The sequence below is a fragment of the Blennius ocellaris genome, assembly GCF_963422515.1.
Source record: "Blennius ocellaris genome assembly, chromosome: 19".
NCBI lineage: Eukaryota > Metazoa > Chordata > Actinopteri > Blenniiformes > Blenniidae > Blennius > Blennius ocellaris.
In genome coordinates this window covers 3,126,818-3,151,374 of record NC_137668.1, presented here as the reverse complement: position 1 = coordinate 3,151,374, position 24,557 = coordinate 3,126,818, and the positions used below count along the sequence as shown (strand labels likewise).

The following is a 24,557-nucleotide window of genomic DNA, read 5'->3' as shown; positions in this document are numbered from 1 at the left end:
TGCGCTGCCAGCTGCACACTCGGACTCCGGTGAAGAAAAAAAAAAAGAAAAAACGAAAAACGAAAGTAGTTCCACGGTGGTTCTCGGCTTGTCCGGTCCGGTGTAGAACTCCGGGCCCGGTCAGCGGGCACACGCGGCACTTCGTCTCCGTGCGAAAAGGATGCGTCCGTCTTTACGCAGGTTTCAACATTGGAGAGACCGAAGTTAGCCGCGCGGGTGTTATTTATACCTTTTGGCTGGTCCCGGGCTCCCGCTGCGCTCCGAGGCATATGGACCAATCCCGCGGGAGGGCCCGCCCGGGACTCTCGGCTGGCGAGGGAGCTCCCTGGCTCCCTCTTGCCGTTGGTCTCCAATGCTGCACCTTGAAAGGGGGGGGTCCCGGGGGGATCACATGGCCAATGGCGAACTTTTCCAGTTGTAGGCATGTGGTCCTTTGTTCTCAAAACGTGGTCCCCCCTCCCCCCTTCCATGAGGTTGAGTGGCCCCCAACACCTGCTATCATGAATCCCAATATGTAGAGGGTGTGCAGCTCAGCTCCAGCACAGGTCATGATCACTCCACCCACCACACACACACACACACACACACACACACACACACACACACACACACACACACACAAGGGGAGGGGAAGACAGAGGAAAAGGATGGTAGAAGACCATTACATTATTCAATGTTCATGTAAATGGAACAATGTGATCCTTTAATTGGAAAACATTTAATCTAATTGACAAAAAGAGTGAGCATGTACATGTTTGATTTAAACTAGGTTTACCCTCCTTTTTAATCAAATGACTGTTGTTCTTGTGATAACGTCATTGTGATATTTCTTGCCCACTATTGAGGCAGCGGTACGACAAAACTTAAATTCTGAATATATAAATCATCTCATTTACATTTGAAATGAGTCTTTCCTTTATCGTCGATGAAAAGCAGTAGTTGTTCTTCGTGTTCTGCAGTATTTCTGAGAGATAAAGAGGAGCTGTAGTTTGTTAGGTTGAGTTATAAAGCTGCTGCTTTGTACAGTAACAATGATCCATCAGTGTTTCCTCTGAAACAGATGATCTGATGATCCACAGATCATCAGTTTAGATGTTCAGGCTGAGAAGAGTGGAGAACCTCAGAGATCAACATGTTCTCACTGTTCTTCATTAACACTGGAAAAGGCCTGAGAATCAATGTGATGGTTTCTATTTCTGTCTTTCAGGTGACCCAGGTTGTGGTGGAACATTCACTGACAGCGAAGGCATCATCATTTCACCCAACTGGCCCAACAACTATGGCCACGACCGCCAGTGCATCTATTTAATCAGGTTACCCGAGGGCGAGAAGGTGACGCTCAGCTTCACACATATGAATGTGGACAGTGACACAAGCTGCAGTTTGGACTTTGTGGAGGTGAGACTAAATATATTATGTATGTGTATTATGTTCAATTTGTAAAATAACTTTGTGTGGTTCTGACCTGGACAAAGACAATTATTTTAGCACCCCAGCAATAAGGTAAAGCGTTATGGAGCAGTAAGTCAAATGGTATGGAGCAGTAAGGTAAAGCGTTACGGAGCAGTAAGGTAAAGAGGTACGAAGCAGTAAGGTAAAGAGGTACGAAGCAGTACGGTAAAGCGTTACGGAGCAGTAAGGTAAAGAGGTACGAAGCAGTAAGGTAAAGAGGTACGGAGCAGTAAGGTAAAGAGGTACGAAGCAGTAAGGTAAAGAGGTACGAAGCAGTAAGGTAAAGCGTTACGGAGCAGTAAGGTAAAGAGGTACGAAGCAGTAACGTAAAGAGGTACGAAGCAGTAAGGTAAAGTGGTACGAAACAGTAAGGTAAAGAGGTACGAAGCAGTAAGGCAAAGTGGTATGGAGCAGTAAGGTAAAGAGGTACGAAGCAGTAAGGTAAAGAGGTACGAAGCAGTAAGGTAAAGCGGAACGAAGCAGTAAGGTAAAGCGTTACGGAGCAGTAAGGTAAAGTGGTACGAAACAGTAAGGTAAAGAGGTACGAAGCAGTAAGGTAAAGAGGTACGAAGCAGTAAGGTAAAGTGGTACGAAGCAGTAAGGTAAAGAGGTACGAAGCAGTAAGGTAAAGAGGTACGAAGCAGTAAGGCAAAGTGGTATGGAGCAGTAAGGTAAAGAGGTACGAAGCAGTAAGGTAAAGAGGTACGAAGCAGTACGGTAAAGCGTTACGGAGCAGTAAGGTAAAGAGGTACGGAGCAGTACGGTAAAGCGTTACGGAGCAGTAAGGTAAAGAGGTACGAAGCAGTACGGTAAAGCGTTACGGAGCAGTAAGGTAAAGAGGTACGAAGCAGTAAGGTAAAGAGGTACGGAGCAGTAAGGTAAAGAGGTACGAAGCAGTAAGGTAAAGAGGTACGAAGCAGTAAGGTAAAGCGTTACGGAGCAGTAAGGTAAAGAGGTACGGAGCAGTACGGTAAAGCGTTACGGAGCAGTAAGGTAAAGAGGTACGAAGCAGTACGGTAAAGCGTTACGGAGCAGTAAGGTAAAGAGGTACGAAGCAGTAAGGTAAAGAGGTACGGAGCAGTAAGGTAAAGAGGTACGAAGCAGTAAGGTAAAGAGGTACGAAGCAGTAAGGTAAAGCGTTACGGAGCAGTAAGGTAAAGTGGTACGAAGCAGTAACGTAAAGAGGTACGAAGCAGTAAGGTAAAGTGGTACGAAACAGTAAGGTAAAGAGGTACGAAGCAGTAAGGTAAAGAGGTACGAAGCAGTAAGGTAAAGAGGTACGAAGCAGTAAGGTAAAGCGTTACGGAGCAGTAAGGTAAAGTGGTACGAAGCAGTAACGTAAAGAGGTACGAAGCAGTAAGGTAAAGAGGTACGAAGCAGTAAGGTAAAGAGGTACGAAGCAGTAAGGTAAAGAGGTACGGAGCAGTAAGGTAAAGAGGTACGAAGCAGTAACGTAAAGAGGTACGAAGCAGTAAGGTAAAGTGGTACGAAACAGTAAGGTAAAGAGGTACGAAGCAGTAAGGCAAAGTGGTATGGAGCAGTAAGGTAAAGAGGTACGAAGCAGTAAGGTAAAGAGGTACGAAGCAGTAAGGTAAAGCGGAACGAAGCAGTAAGGTAAAGCGTTACGGAGCAGTAAGGTAAAGTGGTACGAAACAGTAAGGTAAAGAGGTACGAAGCAGTAAGGTAAAGAGGTACGAAGCAGTAAGGTAAAGTGGTACGAAGCAGTAAGGTAAAGAGGTACGAAGCAGTAAGGTAAAGAGGTACGAAGCAGTAAGGTAAAGAGGTACGAAGCAGTAAGGTAAAGAGGTACGAAGCAGTAAGGTAAAGAGGTACGACGCAGTAAGGTAAAGAGGTACGAAACAGTAAGGTAAAGAGGTACGAAGCAGTAAGGTAAAGAGGTACGACGCAGTAAGGTAAAGAGGTACGAAGCAGTAAGGTAAAGCGTTACGGAGCAGTAAGGTAAAGTGGTACGAAGCAGTAAGGTAAAGAGGTACGAAGCAGTAAGGTAAAGAGGTACGAAGCAGTAAGGTAAAGTGGTACGAAGCAGTAAGGTAAAGAGGTACGAAGCAGTAAGGTAAAGAGGTACGAAGCAGTAAGGTAAAGAGGTACGAAGCAGTAAGGTAAAGAGGTACGACGCAGTAAGGTAAAGAGGTACGAAACAGTAAGGTAAAGAGGTACGAAGCAGTAAGGTAAAGAGGTACGACGCAGTAAGGTAAAGAGGTACGAAGCAGTAAGGTAAAGCGGAACGAAGCAGTAAGGTAAAGCGTTGCGGAGCAGTAAGGTAAAGAGGTAAGAAGCAGTAAGGTAAAGTGGTACGAAGCAGTAAGGTAAAGCGTTGCGGAGCAGTAAGGTAAAGTGGTACGAAGCAGTAAGGTAAAGTGGTACGAAGCAGTAAGGTAAAGAGGTACGACGCAGTAAGGTAAAGAGGTACGAAGCAGTAAGGTAAAGCGGAACGAAGCAGCAAGGTAAAGAGGTACGAAGCAGTAAGGTAAAGAGGTACGAAGCAGTAAGGTAAAGAGGTACGAAGCAGTAAGGTAAAGTGGTACGAAGCAGTAAGGTAAAGCGTTGCGGAGCAGTAAGGTAAAGTGGTACGAAGCAGTAAGGTAAAGTGGTACGAAGCAGTAAGGTAAAGAGGTACGACGCAGTAAGGTAAAGAGGTACGAAGCAGTAAGGTAAAGTGGTACGAAGCAGTAAGGTAAAGCGTTGCGGAGCAGTAAGGTAAAGTGGTACGAAGCAGTAAGGTAAAGAGGTACGAAGCAGTAAGGTAAAGAGGTACGACGCAGTAAGGTAAAGAGGTACGAAACAGTAAGGTAAAGAGGTACGAAGCAGTAAGGTAAAGAGGTACGACGCAGTAAGGTAAAGAGGTACGAAGCAGTAAGGTAAAGCGGAACGAAGCAGTAAGGTAAAGCGTTGCGGAGCAGTAAGGTAAAGTGGTACGAAGCAGTAAGGTAAAGTGGTACGAAGCAGTAAGGTAAAGAGGTACGACGCAGTAAGGTAAAGAGGTACGAAGCAGTAAGGTAAAGCGGAACGAAGCAGTAAGGTAAAGAGGTACGAAGCAGTAAGGTAAAGAGGTACGAAGCAGTAAGGTAAAGAGGTACGAAGCAGTAAGGTAAAGTGGTACGAAGCAGTAAGGTAAAGCGGAACGAAGCAGTAAGGTAAAGCGGAACGAAGCAGTAAGGTAAAGCGTTGCGGAGCAGTAAGGTAAAGAGGTACGAAGCAGTAAGGTAAAGAGGTACGAAGCAGTAAGGTAAAGTGGTACGAAGCAGTAAGGTAAAGAGGTACGAAGCAGTAAGGTAAAGAGGTACGAAGCAGTAAGGTAAAGCGTTACGGAGCAGTAAGGTAAAGTGGTACGAAGCAGTAAGGTAAAGAGGTACGAAGCAGTAAGGTAAAGCGGTACGAAGCAGTAAGGTAAAGAGGAACGAAGCAGTAAGGTAAAGAGGAACGAAGCAGTAAGGTAAAGAGGTACGAAGCAGTAAGGTAAAGAGGTACGAAGCAGTAAGGTAAAGAGGTACGAAGCAGTAAGGTAAAGTGGTACGAAGCAGTAAGGTAAAGAGGTACGAAGCAGTAAGGTAAAGAGGTACGAAGCAGTAAGGTAAAGCGGTACGAAGCAGTAAGGTAAAGAGGTACGAAGCAGTAAGGTAAAGAGGAACGAAGCAGTAAGGTAAAGAGGTACGAAGCAGTAAGGTAAAGTGGTACGAAGCAGTAAGGTAAAGAGGTACGAAGCAGTAAGGTAAAGAGGAACGAAGCAGTAAGGTAAAGAGGTACGAAGCAGTAAGGTAAAGCGGTACGAAGCAGTAAGGTAAAGCTCACTCACTCACTCACTCAGGTACATTACGCAGACTGCCATGCATTGCAGTATGGTTAGATGTGGTGTGAGCCTGGCAGCTCTGTAAGCTGGGCGTCTTGATGTCCTGGTAGGGTGGCCCCTGCCAGACGGGTCATAGGTCAGGGGTTGGATGTCCTGGTAGGGTGGCCCCTGCCAGACGGGTCATAGGTCAGGGGTTGGATGTCCTGGTAGGGTGGCCCCTGCCAGACGGGTTGTTGGTCAGGGGTTGGATGTCCTGGTAGGGTGGCCCCTGCCAGACGGGTCATAGGTCAGGGGTTGGATGTCCTGGTAGGGTGGCCCCTGCCAGACGGGTCATAGGTCAGGGGTTGGATGTCCTGGTAGGGTGGCCCCTGCCAGACGGGTCATAGGTCAGGGGTTGGATGTCCTGGTAGGGTGGCCCCTGCCAGACGGGTCATAGGTCAGGGGCCAGACAAAGACCAATCTACTCCTCTAGCTTGGGGGGTTTGCATATGGCCAACAACTCTGTCATCTAAAAACTTAAATGTTCCAGAAACAAGTAAAAAGTGTGAATTACATGCTGTAAAAGTAAAATAGCTGTGAAAGCATTGAGTATGTTTTGTTGAAATAATACCACTTTGTTTTGGGTTAACTTTGAAGTCACCAGGACAGAGTAAACTAAAAATACTTTGGCTATTGAAGTATGTGATTCTAGAGCTGTTTTGTTGTTGCTAACTTTCATTGGTGACATGAAAAGCATTTGAAAATGCCATCTTGTTTGCTGGCACCATTTTGCAGATTCGCGATGGGAATGTGGAGACGGGTCCTCTTATAGGAAAGTACTGTGGAAGCGTCCTCCCAGCGCCGGTTCACTCCTCCTCCAACTCACTGTGGATTCGCTTCAGGTCTGACAGCTCCATCAGTCAGACTGGTTTCAGAGCTCTGTACACCATTGGTGAGATTTCACCTGTTTCCTAAGTCTTGTTTTCTGGTTTTCTTTTTTCTTGTTTTCTTTTTCTTCAATTCAACACTGCACAGGGGGGGTTATTGGAGCTCCTTCGGCTTGGAGGGTGACTATCCTCTGGCCGGTCACTCCTCCTGGTCGGAGGTGTGTGTGTGTGTGTGTGTGTGTGTGGGGGGGGGGGGGGGGGTCCGGGGCTTGGCGGCTGGGGCCTTCTCTGTCCCGCCGGGGGGGTTGTTTGGGGGCTCCCTGCCCGCGTGGCCTGGGGGCCCTGCTCCGGCTGGTCCCAGCTTGGCGGCTTGGGTCGGGGCCTGGGGCTCTGCACCCTTTATCCTTCTCTTGTGGGCCCCTCTGGCCTGGGGGGGGGGGGGGGTCCCTCTCTGCGCCCTCTATCCTTCTCTTGTGGGCCCCTCTGGCCTGGGGGGGGGGGGGGGGGTCCCTCTCTGCGCCCTCTATCCTTCTCTTGTGGGCCCCTCTGGCCTGGAGGTTTTTGCCCCTGATTTTTCTTGTTTTCTGCTATTGTTCTTTCAATGATCAAAATCATGTTTTTGTTTTGTGTCGTTTTGTTTTTGCTTATTTATCATTGTTGTTGTTTAAAAGTGTATGCCCTTTGTTTTTTTTTGCTTACCAGCTAATTTATACTCTTGCTAGAAAATCATGTTATTGTCATGATAGAGCTGCTCAGGCTGGTTTAGTCTAGAAAATCACGTTACTGTCTAGATAGTGTTGTTCAGGCTGGTTTAATCTCATGACAGTTGGAAAATATTTGGATCAGTGTGATTACTGTAAACAAATATATGTAGCACTAACAAGGGTTTATCTCCCCACCCAGTCTATCTCTCTGTCTTCCCTGTCCTCTCCTCTCCTCTATCCTCTCAATCTATCACTCTGTCTTTCCCCTCCTCTCCTCTCCTCTCCTCCATCCTCTCAATCTATCTTTCTATCTTCCCTATCCTATCCTCTATCCTTTCACCCCAACCGGTCAGCAGAATGCCGCCACCTCTGAGTCTGGTTTCTGCAAAGGTTTCTCCCTGTTAGAGGGAGTTGTTCCTTTCCACAGTCGCAAATAAACCTGCCTACTCATATGGATATGTTGCGCTTTTCTATTTTCTCTGTAAAAAACAAAAAACAAAAACAATTTAACACTGCACCAGCCCCACATAGCCTCAGAATCTATAGGTGTTTACAGTTATCTGTACATCCTCTCTGAACAGCGACTCTCAAGATTGATGCTAATAATCCTAGAGTCAATGAAAACCTACTCTACTCTACTCTACTCTTCAGCCACTGATCATTTGTATGTTCTCTGCAGCTTGCGGCGGAGCTTTGTCTGGGACTGGGAAGATACGCTCTCCTTACCATCCCAATGTTTATCCTCATAAGAAGGTCTGCGAGTGGGTCATCAACCAGCCGGAGGGATACACGGTCACCCTGAACTTCCTTTCCTTTGACATTGAAGACTGTTCATCCCATCTTGACTTTGTTGAGGTAAACTTTTCTCAAATTGTTCACAATCAAACCACTGGGTTTGTTTGCATGTACATATAGACAAACCAGCAGCGCCACAGTGAACCCTGCCCTGCTCAGATCAGCTCCACACCAAAGTGCATGTCCCAGCATGCACTATGCACCGGGCCAGGCACAAAAAGTGCCAAAAAGTGCAGGCATACACCGGTATAGTCCATTACGGTTCGCGTTTCCACCACAGGAATTTGTGATTTTCCCGGAAACAACCACTCCAAAGGCGGTCGCTTTTCCGCTACCCCTCGGAGCTCGGAGCCTCCGTGTTCTAAAGGCTCCCGTGTCCCGGAGCAGCGCACCGGCACGGCTCTGTGCCGCGGCCAGCTGGGGTGCGGGGAAAGTCACCGGAGCGTTCGCTCTCTCAGGACCAACACGGAAGTTGCAGCTGCAGCTCTACGGCTGCAAATACTAAAAGTTAACTAAACAACAAGTGCAAAGTGGAGGATGTAAACAACAACAGAGGATTCATAAGATCCAGATCTGCCGCCTTGCTGAGATAACTGTTGTGACGTCACATATCTGTGCGCTCTTAAGCCCCGCCTACTTTTTAAGCTCCTTTCTGCGGTGGAAACAGGTACCGGATTTGGCTCCGATTATGCTTTGCCGTACCGCTCCGTAACACTCCGTTCCGTCCCTGCACTTTTTGTGGGAATACGGCTAAAGCGCACCCAGAGCCAACTCTTGCAGGGTCTCACCTCAAATAGTATGGTTGAAATGTAGGCAGGTTGTGAATGATGCAGGTACGTAATGTCATTATGCAACAGCAGCCGCAGGACTAACATGCTAGATACCTCGAAGAAGGCGTAACTAAAATATTGGAACCGTTGATTACGGTTTTTTCTGTACCATCCACAACCTGGGAGACACAGGAATGACAAATAAAGAATTAAGTATTTAAAAGTGAGCAAACACTGATAATGTAAAGAGGTATGTGTTATAGACAAACATCGATTTAAACTTGTAACACGAGCCAGATTTTGAATAGATTACTAATGCTAACTGGATTAATCAAAGAAAAGAACCTTTCAGTTTTCTGTAATATTACCAAGTTTCACAGGCATTGCTGCCCTGCTTTGAGGTGTATTGCTGTAAATAAAACACTGTCTATTTGAATATCAGGGAATGAAGAATATCTTATATATTTAGAAATAACAATGGACCAATAAAAGTCATCTCTGCTGTCAATCTGTTTTCTTCTTCTCTCTCTACATTAAAACTTAGCTCAGAGAATAGTGGGCACTATGTGGACAGAGAAATGTGTGGACACTGTGGATGTAGGGTCGCACTGTGTGTTTCTGTGAGAGAAGAATCTATAATGAGAAATCATTTCAAAGCCTTTTCCACTGAGTTTGAAGCTCACGGGATTTCAGGCCTTCAATCTCTTCACAAGCGAAGACAAACTTGATTTTTAAAAGGTTTTAATGCAACAATCCAGGACTTTTCCAACACGTCCATGCAGTAAATATTACACACTGATGTTTCCTTTGTGCAGGTGAGGGACGGCTCTTCCTCTAGTTCTCCTCTACTGGGGACATTTTGTGGTTCGAACATTCCCCCGAGGCTGCAGTCCACTCAGAGATCCATGTACATTCGATTCAGCACTGACTCGTCTGGGAACAATCATGGTTTTGATGCAGAGTACGGATCTGCCTTGGAAGGTAGGAACCCCCACCGGTATTGTGTCTACCACCATCGCCACTGTGGACGATGGAACGCAAACTCAGTCTTCAATTGTTTGAGATTTAACAATTGTGCTGTTGTTGTAGTTCATTTAGTTTTGTTTTGTATTTTATCTTATAATTTATTGTTTATAACGTGGGAAGAACCACACACACACCACAGCTCACGTTATTATTATTGTTGTCATTACCTTCGCCAAAGAAAGTTGGGCAACCAAATAAGTTGTCCAAGAAGTTTGTGTTCGTCTGCATGTTTTTATTTTTTAATTTCTTGGTTTTAATGTATTTATTGATTTTTGGCAATAACTACTCACCTGAATTGTATGAAATGTCCAGGGATGATTTGTCATCATCCAAGAACCAATCAATTAGTTCTTGGGATGTTACCGGTTAATGGTCAACCATTTCCAAATAAATCCCCCCAAAACTGGGAAAAACTGTGAAAAAATGGCAGATTCACCTCCTTTCATCTCAATGCTCTAAATTTCCTGTGAAAATGTCCAGTAATAATTAAAAGTACTAATAACTCCCAGAAAGCCTTGCAGCCTCTCTGCAACCTGCTAGCTGAGCCGCTTCCATAGCGACCAGTGACGTTTCAGTGATGTCACTACATGAGCTGCTAGTAAGCATCCATATGAGCTAATGGCTATCATGCTGGCAATGCTAACTCAGTTCCACAAACAAATGTGGCGTTAGTGAAGGTCTGCACGGCACCGAGTGTAGTTCTAGTTCTAACATGAATTGACGTATAATCTTCCTGCTTTTTGAGTGTGAGACAACTGAGCCTTAACAACCGTCAAGTCAGTGAGTCGCTAGCATTAGCCGCTCACATTAGCCGCTAACATTATGGCCCCATGCAGAAAAAATACTGAAAGAAACTGACTGTTATAAATGTTTGGTCCATAGAGGTTTGCCAAAATCAAGTCCTGGTTTAGTAGTGAACCCGCAGACTCTAAATATGTTGTTTGTATATGAAAGGGTACAAATGTATGCACAAGTACATCAACGCCCCGAGAATGTGATGAGAAGTGGCATCTCTCTCTGGGCCTGGCCATCTCTTTCTCAATCTTGGGACTTTACTTGAGAGTAGGTGTGTTTCTTGCACAGATATAATTTTTGGGTGATATTGTTTAAGTGTCTCCACTTCCATCATTTCAGTGCAACTAAACATTCAATTTAACAAGTTTCAACAAGTATGATCCACTGATATTTATCAAACACTTTACAAATAAAAAATAAGAAATGGAATAAAAAGAAAAAAAGGGCAATACCAAAAATGAACCTCAAAGAAAAAAACACTCATTCTCACAGCACCCCTTGTGAGGGTCACCTTCGTGTAGATTTGTATAATTCGCTTAATATTAGTGCATTGTCAATAATTAAGAAATCAGATTAATGACGATGTAGAGCAATGGTCTCCAACCTTTTCCAGCCCAAGATCCCTGACCTCCACCTTGGTGACAGGCAAGATCGACCCAACCAAGTGTAGAAAAAAAAAGGATTTTACTTCCATTTTGACGCTTTTTATTCAACTGTATTTGAATTACATGAAATGTTTTGGTCCATATTAATAAACCCAAGAAAATGCTCTCTAGCATAACTAGCATATTAAACTGACCATGACTGTTTTGCTTTGAAACTTATTCAACATATCAACTTCACCTTTAACACTGAATCCTCTGATGTTAGCTTACTCAGCTATACACTGGTTGTTTTGGGTTTTTTTCTTTGCTGCACAACTTTGGTGTTGGTCCTGAAAGAGCGGACACGGCAGCACGCGCTACGAGGAGCACCGGGGTCTGTCTTTGCCTCGCGTCTGCATTTTCTACTCATGAGCAGCCTGCCTTCACTTCTGCATTTGGATGGAAAGTGTGGAGGCGATGCAGCGGCGATGCTGGAGTGTCGGAGAGCCACTCCGACACTCCAGTGTTGCCCGACACCCGGGCGCGCTCCGGTGGCGTGGAGGTGGGTCGGTGCGCTGCCTCCGCACTTTCTGCTCAGGCGCAGAGGTTGTCGGAGGCGGTCGGCGCCACTGGACGTGGTCGGCGCCACTGGACGTGGTTTCATTGGCTTCCGCGTTTGGGTGTAAGGTGCCTCGGTGAGGAGATGGACCTCGGTGCTCGGCTCAACTCCCGTGTCCCGTGTTGCAGTGGCAAAAAAATTAATGTTAACAAAACAACTAGTGCAAAGTGGAGAATGTAAACAACAGCAACAGAGGACTCATAAGGTCCAGATCTGCCGCTCGCGAAACTGAACATTAATCAGCCATAATGTATTGTTGTTTTGGGTTTTTTTGCGTTTGTTTTTATTTATGTTTTTTCCGCGATCTACTGGGAGTGTTTCAACGATCACTGATAGAGAAAAGGGCACGATTTTATTAACAGGCCTTGGCTAGCGATCAGAATTCACTCAATGTATTATTTAACTCCGTCCTTCCTCCATATCTGAGTTATGGTGTGGAAATATGCGGAAATAATTATAAACAAACATTGATCCTATCTATTTTTACTTAAGAAGGCTATTCAACTCATGAATCAAGCTGATTATTATTAAGGTCCATCAACTCCCCTGTTTGTTAAATCAGAGACGCTAAAAATACACAACATCCAATCCTTGCTGAAAAGTAGCTGTGGACAAGTTGTCCTGGGTTCCAGTTTTGTAGACAAGTTGTCCATGGTTGCAGTTCTGTGGACAAGTTGTCCATGGTTGCAGTTCTGTAGACAAGTTGTCCATGGTTGCAGTTCTGTAGACAAGTTGTACATGGTTGCAGTTCTGTAGACAAGTTGTCCATGGTTGCAGTTCTGTGGACAAGTTGTCCATGGTTGCAGTTCTGTGGACAAGTTGTCCATGGTTGCAGTTCTGTGGACAAGTTGTCCATGGTTGCAGTTCTGTGGACAAGTTGTCCTGGGTTCCAGTTTTGTAGACAAGTTGTCCATGGTTGCAGTTCTGTAGACAAGTTGTCCATGGTTGCAGTTCTGTAGACAAGTTGTCCATGGTTGCAGTTCTGTGGACAAGTTGTCCATGGTTGCAGTTCTGTGGACAAGTTGTCCATGGTTGCAGTTCTGTAGACAAGTTGTCCATGGTTGCAGTTCTGTAGACAAGTTGTCCATGGTTGCAGTTCTGTGGACAAGTTGTCCATGGTTGCAGTTCTGTGGACAAGTTGTCCATGGTTGCAGTTCTGTGGACAAGTTGTCCATGGTTGCAGTTCTGTGGACAAGTTGTCCGGGGTTGCAGTTTTGTGGACGAGTCCTCCATGTACCGGCCCCAACAAAGTGTACTATGGAGGAGAGCAGGACACACATGGGACAGGTCACCAGTCTATGACACTCACATTCAAAATTGGGGGTAATATTCAACCACGTTTACAAGTGCGCAGGTATTTTAAAAAGTGTGATTTTTCTCTGCATTTTTTCTGCATAAACGCAGCTACGAATCTCTACAAAGGAAAATTCCTGAAAACTCCGCCCACAGTGGACATTTAGAAAAACTGTGTCTCCATTTGCATCTAAAGGAAGGAGGCAGATATTCATGTCACAATTAGTGACGTCATGTTTTTTTTCCTGGTCTCCGATTGGCTATCATGGCTTCATGCTTCTTGCTACACTGCCCCCTACAGGTCTGGCTGCTCATAGCAGCTCTGAACCAGGTGGACATGCAGGTTGTGTAAATTAAAAAAAAATAAAACATTTACATAGAGGGGGAATTATCCTCACGTACGTGTAAACGTGACCTCTGATATGACTTTGGACTGTGGGAGGAACCGGGCGGTACATGCAAACTCCCCACAGAGAGGCCCCTGGTGGTATTTCAACTGACAACCTTCTCCAACAAGAAAAAATAACTAAATCTACTTGATGAATTGATGCAGCACTTAGTGTTTGTCATGAGATGCAGATCAACTCACACTCTATGACCAATTATTCCAGAGAAACAATACATTTTGAATCTGGATTTCTGTTGTCATAATGCTGGCAGTCAGTCAGAAACACAAACGTCTGCTGTGAATCAGGCCAAAGTATACACATTTATTTCTATCAAAGTATATTCTAGTCCAGTTAAAGAAATTCCAGTTTTTCTGAATAGAAAATGTAGTAAAAAAAAAAACTGTGTTTTTCTCAATCAACAAAATAGGTTGTGATGAACATTGATTTTGAATGCTGTGGCCTAAATAAACAATGTATTAAAGATAAAGTTAAAAAGAATAAAATAACTGTTAAATGAAAAAAAAGGTTTTCCAAAGTCATCATTTCTCACTTCACTTCTGTCTCATTTACTGAGAACAATCTTGATCTTTTGTCATGTGAATCTTTCTGTATGAAAAAAAACCGACTATGTACTTGTTCTTTGTGGCAGGATGTGGCGACACCCTGAGCAGCCCCACGGGAACCATCACCAGCCCCGGCCACCCCAACAATTACCCCCATGGTGCAAACTGTACCTGGTACATCAGTGTTGCCCCGGGCAACCTGATCAGCCTGAGGTTTGACTCCTTCAACTTGGAGCTGCACGACCACTGTAACTTCGATTACCTGGATGTCTACGACAGCGGCACTGTGAACACTGGGGACAGAATTGGCAGGTACACACACACACACACACACACACACACACACACACACACACACACACACACACACACACACACACACACACACACACACACACACACACACACACAATTTAATGAATAACGTATTCTAAAAGAGCAGCTGTAGCCTTGCCTTTGTGCCCATTTAAAACCAAGGCATCCCAGGCATACTTCACTACAAGTACATTTTGAACCGTGTTGTATTTTGTATGGTTTTAGGTACTGCGGTCGTTCAGTTCCTCCCTCCATCACCAGTAGTGACAATCTTCTGACCCTGCTGTTTGTTTCTGACTGGACTTCATACAATGAGGGATTCTCGGCCAACTACGTCTCGATCAACGCTTCTACAGGTAAGACCCAGGAAGAACAGGAGAATCAAGATGACACCTGAGTACTTTAATGCACCGAGAAGAAGACTGATCACAATCAGAATTACTTTAATAATCCCTGGCTGACATTCTTGTAACATAGCTCCACACAGAATGAGGGAAGGCTGTCTTGCAGAAGAATTCAATCAGTAAAATTAAATGAGAGGTCAATGTGTATCAGGCCTAGTGGTGACTGGTGTGGCATTGCAGAGTGAGATTATTGGGAAAATACATGAAACAGTATAAAGACTGCTCAGTGATGCAGTGGTGAGTGCTTCCACAGTGAGGAGGCGCTGGTTCAAAGCCAGCTGGGTCCTTTCTGTATGGAGTTTGATTTTCTCTGTGTGTGTGTGTGTGTGTTCTCTGCTCTCCTTCCACTCTTCCAAAAACACCAGCAAGGCCCTTGACCCCCCCGCCAGCTCTTCCCGGTGCGGCTGCTTCCAATGGGTCATTGGGTCAAAACTGCCCCAAGGGGATTACCAGGGTTGTCAAGATATATAAATAGTGTTTTTAAAGGCTAGCGCTGCTCCCACGCACTCAACATCTTCAGCATCATGCAGCAGACGATGGAGGACCTCAGTCAACTCAAACAATAGAGGCTGCTTTGGCCCTTTTTGTGTCCTTAATCCAGTCCAGTTTGTTGTCTATGTGGACTCCCAAATGCTTGTAGTCCTCCACAATGTCCACACTGTCCTTCGAGATGGAGACAGGGGTGGTGGGGCTCTTTGGTCTCCTCCACCTCACACCAAGTGACAAAGTTGTCCACTGTTCCTGCGACTGCATCGTCACCAGAGAACTTGTGGAGATGATGGGTGTCGGTGCAGTAGCTGGAGTCCGTGGTGATGGACGTCCACTTCTCACCCTGCAGAGCCTGATGGTGTGGAAGACACTCTGTCATGAGGGACTGGCTCTCAATGTGTGTGCAGGCTCTTCCATGATGTTGAAGGGTTCCTGTGTCTGCTGATACATGTCTGTGGTAGTTGTTAGGATGCTATCAACAACCCTATGTGCAGTACAAAGTAGAAGACCCTGCTGCAGATAATTCGATCAGTCTTAAAATTCCCCAAAACATGCACTGGGGGTCCCAGAGCAAGACCCCCCACCCCCCGAGCTCCCCCTGAGCACTACTCAGTGTGGCTGCTACCGATTGGTTAATTGGGAAAGGAATTTCCCCTCTAGGGATCAATACAGCGATATATAGTATACTATACTATATATAGTTTAGTGTAGTACCATATATATATATATGCATATACATATATATATATATATATATATATGGTGTGAATGTGGAGGTGAAGTCAAGGAAGAAGACCCAGAAATAAAAGTGTCTGAGGACCATGTGCACCACAGAGGTTTTTCATGTGGGCCATAAACAACTTTTCAAAGCTACCTCTCTATAGCCCCGTTTCCACGGCACAAATAGTGCTAGACTGGACCAGGATAGTCTGTTGCGGTTTGCGTTTCCACGGCAGGAATTTTTGATTTTTCCGGAAACAACCGCTCCAAAGGTGGCCGCTTTTCCGCTCCCCCTTCTGTCGGGGTACCAGGACCATGGAACGGGTCTGAGTTTATGGAGCCGTCTGCTGATTGCCCAGTGATTTACTACACGCCCTCAATATTTTAATATGTCGGCTGGATGAATCCTCTGCTGTTTGGTGTGGTCAGCTTTACACTGGTTGTTTATTGTTTTTTTTCTTTTCTTTTCTTTGCTGCTCAACTTTGGTGTTGGTTGTGAAAGAGCAGATTTGAGGCAGGGGGAGACCGGGACTCTGGACTTTGCATCGCATCGGAGCTTTCTGTTTGCAACATAGCGTCAGTGCGCCGCATGCCGGGCGGGGGGGGGGTCTTTGCCGGGTCTTTGCATCGCGTCTGAGGTTTCTCTTCAAACAAGATGCAGCGGCAGTTAGCGTTCTGTTCAACCGCTGCATCGTGTTTGAACAGAAAGCTCGGTGTCCACGCTGCCGGTGGTCGGGCAGAAGATGCGATGCAAAGAGACGCTCGGAGCAGCCTCTGGGTCCGGCGTGTGAGCAGAAAGCTCAGGGCTCCCGTGTCCCGGTGCAGCGCCCCGGCACGGCTCTGTGCCGCGGCCAGCCGGGGCAAGTCACCGGAGTATTCCCTCTCTCTGGACCAACACGGAAGTTGCAGCTGCAGCTCTGTGGCTGCAAAAAATAAAAGTTAATAAAACTAGTGCAAAGTGGAGGATGTAAACAACAACAGAGGATCATTAGATCCAGATCTGCAGCCAGGCTGAGACGACTGTTGCAACGTCACATATCTGCAGAGCTCTTAAGCCCCGCCTACTTTTTAAGCTCCTTTCTGTGGTGGAAACAGGTACCGGATTTGGCTCCAGTTACGCTTTTTCTGGTGGAAACGGAGCTTATTAGTGCTCACCCCAGCAAGCAGGCCACTCCCATACTTCTTTACAACTGGACCCGAGAGGAGAAGCTGTGTCAAAACCATTCACAATGAGTTTACTAATAGTCATTCATTCACACATAATTGTCACACATTGGCATTGTGTTGTGACTACCTGCAGTTGGTGATGTCATCAGGGTGAGAGGACGGATTTGATCCAAATGAATCCGCAGTTTTAGGGCAAATATCTGGATAAAATTAACATTGCTTGAGAGGAAAATCTGTCGCCTTTCAGTCTGTCTGAGTTTGGAAGCAGTCAGACGTAAAAATGAGCCACTAGGAGGCGCTGTTTGACGCAGACGCACGGTTTTGCTCCATTTGACTCGATGATAAATGTTGCTTGAAATCGCAGGTGAAAACAAATGACAGCATCGATCTCTCTCGTCGAAAAGATCATGTGTTCTGGAATTTTCCCCACATGTGTGACATCGTCTTGTTCGGTTGGATTCGTGTCACATTTCCCATCTGCTTGTTTTGTGGCTTGAGTCACGGTTTAGCCACAGTTGTCACTTGTTTGGGGCGTTCGGTCACCGCGGTTTTTCAGGAGACATGTTGGTTTTCCCACGTATTTGAATGAGAGGGAGGAGGACGAGGAGGAGGACGAGGAGGAGGAGGGAGGAGGACGAGGAGGACGAGGAGGAGGAGGAGGGAGGCGGGAGTAAGGACGAGGAGGAGGAGGAAGGGGAGGGAGGAGGACGAGGAGGAGGAGGAGGAGGGAGGAGGAGGAGGAGGCGGGAGGCGGCATTCAGAACTTTGACAGCTAATAAAAACAAAACCACTTGACTCGTCACAAGAGTGAACAGAATTATTGAGTAGGAGAGTCTCCTCTGTCATTTAGTAGTGTTTTGAAGCTGATTTGACCTTTGCCCTCAGAGGATAGTGTCTCCAAATCTTATTTTGAAAGGCAAATTGCCGACTTCCTGTTGGATTTAGGTCTGGGGTATCGGAGCGTGATTTTTTGGTCTTGATGAGACGAACAATTGAGTTTTGGTTTGATATCGGTACGACATTCCTACGGGCTGTGGTCGCCGTTTTATTTGATTTATTTATTTATTTATTTTTTTTTTTTTTACTATTTTAGTGTTTCTAGATGGCGCTAGAAAGCACATTTGGGGGTTATTTTTTTATATTTTCTTATATTTTTCACCAGTCTGGATGAGTGTGTCAAATTTGGTGAACATTTGAGCATTTTTAGTGGGTCAAATTTGGGTCTAATGATGCAGCAGAATAACAAACAATAAGAAACATTACAAAAACAATAAGGTCCTTGCATCCAGGACCCTTTCAGACTAGGGCCCTAATAAGTCCTTACATTACAATAGGGTCATTGCACTTTCTGTCTTTGGACCCTAGTAATAATTAATGAATTGCATTCCATGAGGCTTCACACCACTTGGTGCATGGACCGTAATAATGAAGGTTGATCTGTAAATGTCTTTGACTGTTTTCTCTCACCAGACTGTGGCCAGACCTTCACTTCTCCTACAGGCTCATTCTTTTCTCCGAACTACCCAAGCAACTACCCACTCAGCAGAGACTGCATCTATAAGATCATCGTACAGCTCAACATGCAGATCATGTTGAACTTTACAGATTTCCTCCTGGAGGGGCTTCCTCCCTGCAGCTTAGACTTCGTGGAGATCAGGTAAGAAAGGACTTTTTCATAGAAACAAACTAATTTATAGCTACAACATTTTTGACGATGCCAAAGGAAATGAACCACGCTGGAACAAGAGAACAGTGAGTAGAATGTCGGGGGGGGGGGGGGGGTCTAGTAGTTGTTTAAAGCAGGTTCTCCTTGTCCTGCTTGTACGCTGACTCATCTCTGTGGTGGACGAGTCCCACCACCCACCATGCAGCTTTGTTTGGCTGGTGAAGTAATTTGTAGCTGATATACCAAACTATAATTTACATTCCATGCATGACCACTGGATGTCACTGTATGACAACATAAAGCAGCTACAGTAGCACAGAAAAACCTCCAAAGTGCATTCGACTGACCGAGCAAGGGAAAGAAAATTGTCCACAGCAGAACTTTAAGTAAAAACAGAAAATCAGAAAGAATCAGAAAGAATTCAAACTGTGAAAAACGGAGTTCCAGTGAGGCAGCACCACATGAGGACATGTATCGTTGAGCTCCGCATGGGAACCATTCTCCTTTCTCTCCAAGATGAGGCTACCGCTACCGCTAGCTCACCTGGTCCAGCCTGTACCAAGGACACAGCGGCTGGTGGCTCCACCGACAAAGTTTTCAATGCAAACAACACGCTTAAACAGAAGTTGTTTGAAAACATAGATGAGAAAGAAAATAGAATGCAACTGGTACCACTGGAAAGGGCAGGGGTCAAAGGGCTCTGGACTTGCTATTGGGTATTCCAGCACATAAATGTACTGGGAATGAGGGCTGTCTTCCGCGCATTTCGGCAGTCCCTGCCAAGGCTGAGAGGCCGACATACTGTGACTGCACCATACATCAACAGGCAGGGAGGCCTAGGTTCTCCTGCCCTTTGTGAGCTGGCAACCCAACTGCGGCAGTGGGCTCAATCACTCTTTTGGTCACTCAGAGCCGTACGTTTGCCAGAACTGTCAAACACAACAGCGGACATCATGTCGAGAGTGGGCCCACATCCGGGGGAGTGGCAGCTACATCCTCAGGTAGTCGAAGAGATTTGGCATCACTTCGACAGGGCAGTAGTCAACCTGTTTGCTTCAAGAGAATCGATGCATTGTGGACTCTTCTCTCTCAGGAATGACAATCCACCCCTGGGATGGGATGATCTTGCACACCAGAGGCCCGAGGCTCTGCTCTATACCCCCCCCCCCCCCCCCCCCCTCCTATGGTCTTCTCCCACCCCTCCTCCAAAGGATCAAGGTGGACAGAGTAAAACTGCTCTTTGTGGCTCTCCTGTGGCCCCACATGCCACATCAGAGATTCCACCTCTCTTGGAAGGGACACCATGGAAGCTCCCACTTCAGAGGACCTACTGTTTCAGCCCAGCGGAGCATTTTCCACCCCTTACCCACAGGACTCAGACTGGTGGTCTGGCCGCTGAGAGGGACAGGTTTCTTGCCCTAGGCTTGTCCGAGCCTATAGTCCAGACGATGCAGGAAGCCCGGGCACCATCCACCAGGGCTGCTTATTCATACAGTTGGGGGGTCTTTACCGCTTGGTATGGAGCGTGCAAGATGGACCCTTACTTAGCCACAGCCCAGGAAATCTTGCCATTTTTGCAATCACAGCTTGAGGCAGGAAGGTCTTCTGTTATCTTGCGAGATTTGGTGGCAGCGATCAAGGTTGTTTGTATTTTTGAGTGTGCACGTAGCGAGAGCAGCTGTTCCTTGATTTTGCATTTTCTCAGAGGTGCTTAGAGACTTGGAGTTCACGGGAAAAGTTCCTTGGTCCGTCCATGGGACTTAAGTATGGTCCTTCATGCACTTCATCATCACCCTTTCAAATCTCTTGGGTTGGCCGGGTTGAAATGGCTTTACTTAAAGACTGCATTTCTATTGCCAATAACCTCTGCTAAGAGAGTAGGTGAGCTCCATGCTCTTTCAGTTCACAGCAACTGCTGCAGGTCCTTGCTGGGGGGGGGGGGGGGGGGGGGGGGGGGGGGGGGGTCAGGTGTAACTCTCCGTCCCAACCCAGCTTATCTACCTCAGGGTTTATCTGAATTTCACATGTCTCAGTCGATTGAGCTGTGCTCTCTTCCCAACTTTGAGGGAGATCAGGAGGACCAGCGCCTGTCTATGCTATGCCCAGTTAGACCGGCAGAGGACATCCAGCGCATACAGTCATAGGAAAACCAATCAGCTTTCGTCTCTTTTGACACCAGCAAATTAAGCAGGCTCCTGTCAAAATCTAGACCGTCCAACTGGATTGTGGAAACAGTCCAGCAGGTGTATGTGCACTGGGGGATGCCTGTCCCATCTGGGGCTCAAGCACACTCAGCCTGTGGCATGGCTACCTCCTGGGCCTTATGGTGATGTGCTTCACTGGCTGGCTTTTGTGCAGCAGCCACATGGTCATCTGAGTCCACCTTTGTGAAGTTCAACCTTATAAATGTAGCTGCAAACCCTCTTTTGCGGAGTGAGTTCTGGGCATGGCTCATTGGTAGATGACAGGACAGAGACCAGGCGTCTGCCGATGTGTAGGGTCTCCTTTGTGACTTACTCATCATCGACCTGAGTCTACTTGACAGTGTTGGCCTTTGCGTCTTGTGGAGCCTTATCAAGGTTCCTTGGGTCCTTCTGGCATCCTGCAGTCCAACCTAAGTGTCCCTAAAGCTTTCAGGCTTGGCCCTTGCGCCTTGCAGGGCATCATCTGATTGGCATGTAAATAGTTCTTCTGTCACATTTCGGCGTATTGAGTTATGGGCTGCACCGTCTCCTCATGGGGCGTCCTAAAGAGTTACCCCATATATATGGAATATGTAACTGGGTGGAGAGATTGTCTGGAGACAATAGAGAATGTATGGCTACATTGTAACCTTGGTTATCTCTCCAGCTCTTCTGGCCACTTGATCAAAACTGCCATTGAATTCACGCCCACACAGGTGCTTTATTGACCTTATTCCGGAAGTTTGCGTGGGCGGCGCTATGCGCGTAATCACACTTCCGGTTTAGCCCCACGCTACTTCATTTGAGATACGAGTCTGTTTAATTGTTTCCAATTTAAAGCACAGTCACAAGTCAGCAAAATTACATGACTGTGGTAAGACTTCATGGAGGAGAAGTAGGCCAATGTAGGCTTTGTTTATTTGTTTATTTGTACATTAAAATTCCTCCCGAGCTCCTCAGTGCATGTGTGGTCTCTTCCCATGTCGTTCTCTCCATGTTTCTGTGACACACAGTGAAAGACAAGTCATTAGCAGAGTCAGAAAAACAAAGTTTTACAAATGGAAATACAATATAACAGACTATTGGTGCAACAGAAAGTATAATAAGAGATAAAGTAGCTGTACTTTAGTTTTTACATTCATGCTTTACTGTTCTCAGTTTTAGAATAGACTAGACTACATTATCATCATCAAATGTCTGGGCCTGAGGTGATGGTAGTGAGCATTAATTAAAATCTAACCCTAACCCTGCTACTCGATGGACCTTTTTGTATTAATCTGCTATTTCATATTGATTTTGTTGTGTCTGCTAATAGCAAATAGCTTTATGGTTATTTCTGTTCCTGCAGCAGCTAAATATTTCCCGACATGGACATGCTGCATATCTTTACAAAGCATGTTTTGGGTACTTTTTAGTCGCTGGGTTTGTTTAACAGATGCCTTAATATCCTAAGCAAGACGCGGCTTAATAATCGCTGGACCGGCTGGAAGCTAACTAGTTAGCAACGTTAGCCTGTCGTCTTATAAACACTGCCAACTCCGCGCTGTGGCACTATAATGACAGCATGTAGCACTGGACACACTCTGATTTAGACTGTAGTCTGTAGTAAAGTCAGCTCTATATGGAATATTGTGTTTCCACACTGATCGTTGCTCTTTGCTCTCCTCAGTGAAGAGGAGCTCTGTACTGAGCACACAGAAGGGAGGCCTTCTGACCGGCAAACGGGCTCTAGAAACACCTTAAAGTCCTTTTCAAACTATCAACACAAGCAATGCATCGTTTACTCGTTGGTGTACATGGTCATAGCACATTTGAAGCAAAATAGCCTACCTTATATGATATTTTAGACGCAAGTCTTCCCAGTAGTTCTCCGTAGAAATGAATGCGATTTCGCTGTAACCGGAAGTGCGTTTCCAACAGGAAGTGAGGGACAGAAGTAAAAGTGGGCGGTGCGGAATAAGGTGGATAGTAAACCTGTGTGGGCGTGACCCGGCAGGCCGGAGTGTCTTAAAGAAACATCCATGTACCCTGACGAGCAAGGGGGTCGTTCCCCATACATATGAAATATGGAACTGGGCGGAGAGATAGTCTCTCACTCAGACAACCAAGGTTACAATGTAACCTTACGTTATAAGTCCCTGATCCCAGGTGGTGCCCTGCAATTAATCAATGACTGATTTGTTTTAATTGACAATTTAAATGTATGTGGTAACTATGTCTATATTGTACGCGTTACCATTTTATTTACATATATAGTACTAACTTTTCTTATTACAGAAAGATGATTATGTAATAACTATTAAGTATTGGAGAAGAGGTAGGACCTGACCCGCTTACTTCTTCCAACCCCTTTTCAGTCATGTGCGTATGTATGCTGATAAGTATTTGTGGTTATACTTAAACATAGATGATGTATTTTGTATACATATATTTTCATAAGCTATAATTGAATTATTTGTCATCATCAAATGGTGTATATATTTTTGGATATGTATGTGTGTGTGGGGGTATGTATATAGGGACGTCGGCTATGCATGTGATTACACAAAATGTCTTGAGACGTGACATGCCTGAAATAAATGGATTAAAAAAATTCTATAAATTAGTCAATAATTTGTAATGGTTTACTAACCTTAAATAAGTAATATTTTACTTACGATAATTATTAATGAGTAAATTAGAATTTATTCCAATTAATAATTTCAATTCTTTCTGAATTATTCCAGTATGTATTACTTTCTGGAATCTGTCACTTCCAGTAAGTTGCTGCTAATAACCAAATGTAAATGCTAACAGTGTAATTACATGTTGTGAATGATTGGTTTGTGAGTTAAATATACAGGCACATTAATGGTTTTTAATATTTCTATATTCAAAGTGAAAAATGAATTAACTCAGACTTTCTCTGTCTTGTGCAGGGATGGAGGCTTTGAGACGTCTCCCTTGATAGGCCGGTTTTGTGGCGATCAGAGACCTCGGGTCATTGTGTCCCATAGCAACCGTCTGTGGGTTCGATTCCGTTCTGACAATTCATTTCCATCCCGTGGATTCATGGCTCACTGGGACGGAACACAAACTGGTGAGGAGTTCATAGATTAGCAGTACTGGTTGGTCCTGGTTCTTCCATTCAGTTCAATTTTATTTTATTTATATAGCAAGAAAGATGTTCTTACCTGAAGCCACTGTTGCAGAGAAAAACACAGCCTTCCACCTGAGCGCCAGGAGATGGTGAAAAAAAATGTTTTTGAGATATTTCAATGATTATTGTTTAAATCATTGGATGGTTTTCAGAATTTTCTCTGGTTATCTCGCCTGTGATTAATTGCATTTCTGTTTATGAGGTTCTTGTCTTGTTAAACATTTTTATTTTTATATTTCATCAGTGGAATTTGATTAACAAAGATCACTTGCATACACTGGTTTGTTTGCTGAATGTACGTTGTCTTTTATTTCCATCGTTTTCTCTCAGGCTGCGGTGGGATGTTGACAACTGCCGTTGGAGGATTCTCCTCCCCCAACTACCCCCTTCCTTACCAGCCGAACACTGAATGTTACTGGAACGTTAGAACCAGCCAGGGGAGCAAACTCCAACTATCTTTCCCCGATTTCCATCTGGAGTCCAGCTCAGGCTGTTCTCAAGATTATTTGGCTGTGAGTACGAGATATTGGTGCTTTGTGCTATTGTTTACTGATTTAATGGTTGTGAATCATTAAAGTACTCACGAGAAGTGATTACAGTGTTGATGCGTTTGGAGATTACAAAGTGTTAAATTCCAAAATCTGAGGCAGGACAACAAAATACACATTTGCTTGTGCACAAGACACCATTTCGGTTTAGTTTTCCTGTATAGTCTCCTGTGTTTCCCTGGGGATGTACCGATACTACACGATACTGCTGTACTCGTACTCATAACAGATCTCCCATTCAAGTAGAGTAGTGAGTATTACA

At 45.3% G+C, this 24,557-nt stretch overlaps 1 protein-coding gene across 1 annotated transcript in view; it reads left to right on the top strand.

Moving 5' to 3' along the window:
• cubn (cubilin (intrinsic factor-cobalamin receptor)) overlaps positions 1 to 24,557 on the top strand; it is a gene marked incomplete at both ends in the record, with an annotated part of 148,059 nt that overhangs the window by 44,115 nt on the left and 79,387 nt on the right. Inside the window, 9 exons of the mRNA XM_080515224.1 lie at positions 1,208 to 1,398; positions 6,035 to 6,191; positions 7,510 to 7,685; positions 9,211 to 9,376; positions 13,751 to 13,976; positions 14,205 to 14,335; positions 18,230 to 18,416; positions 23,527 to 23,687; positions 24,078 to 24,259. Coding sequence (XP_080371350.1) covers positions 1,208 to 1,398; positions 6,035 to 6,191; positions 7,510 to 7,685; positions 9,211 to 9,376; positions 13,751 to 13,976; positions 14,205 to 14,335; positions 18,230 to 18,416; positions 23,527 to 23,687; positions 24,078 to 24,259 — 1,577 coding nt within the window. The remainder of the gene's footprint in view (positions 1 to 1,207; positions 1,399 to 6,034; positions 6,192 to 7,509; positions 7,686 to 9,210; positions 9,377 to 13,750; positions 13,977 to 14,204; positions 14,336 to 18,229; positions 18,417 to 23,526; positions 23,688 to 24,077; positions 24,260 to 24,557) is intronic.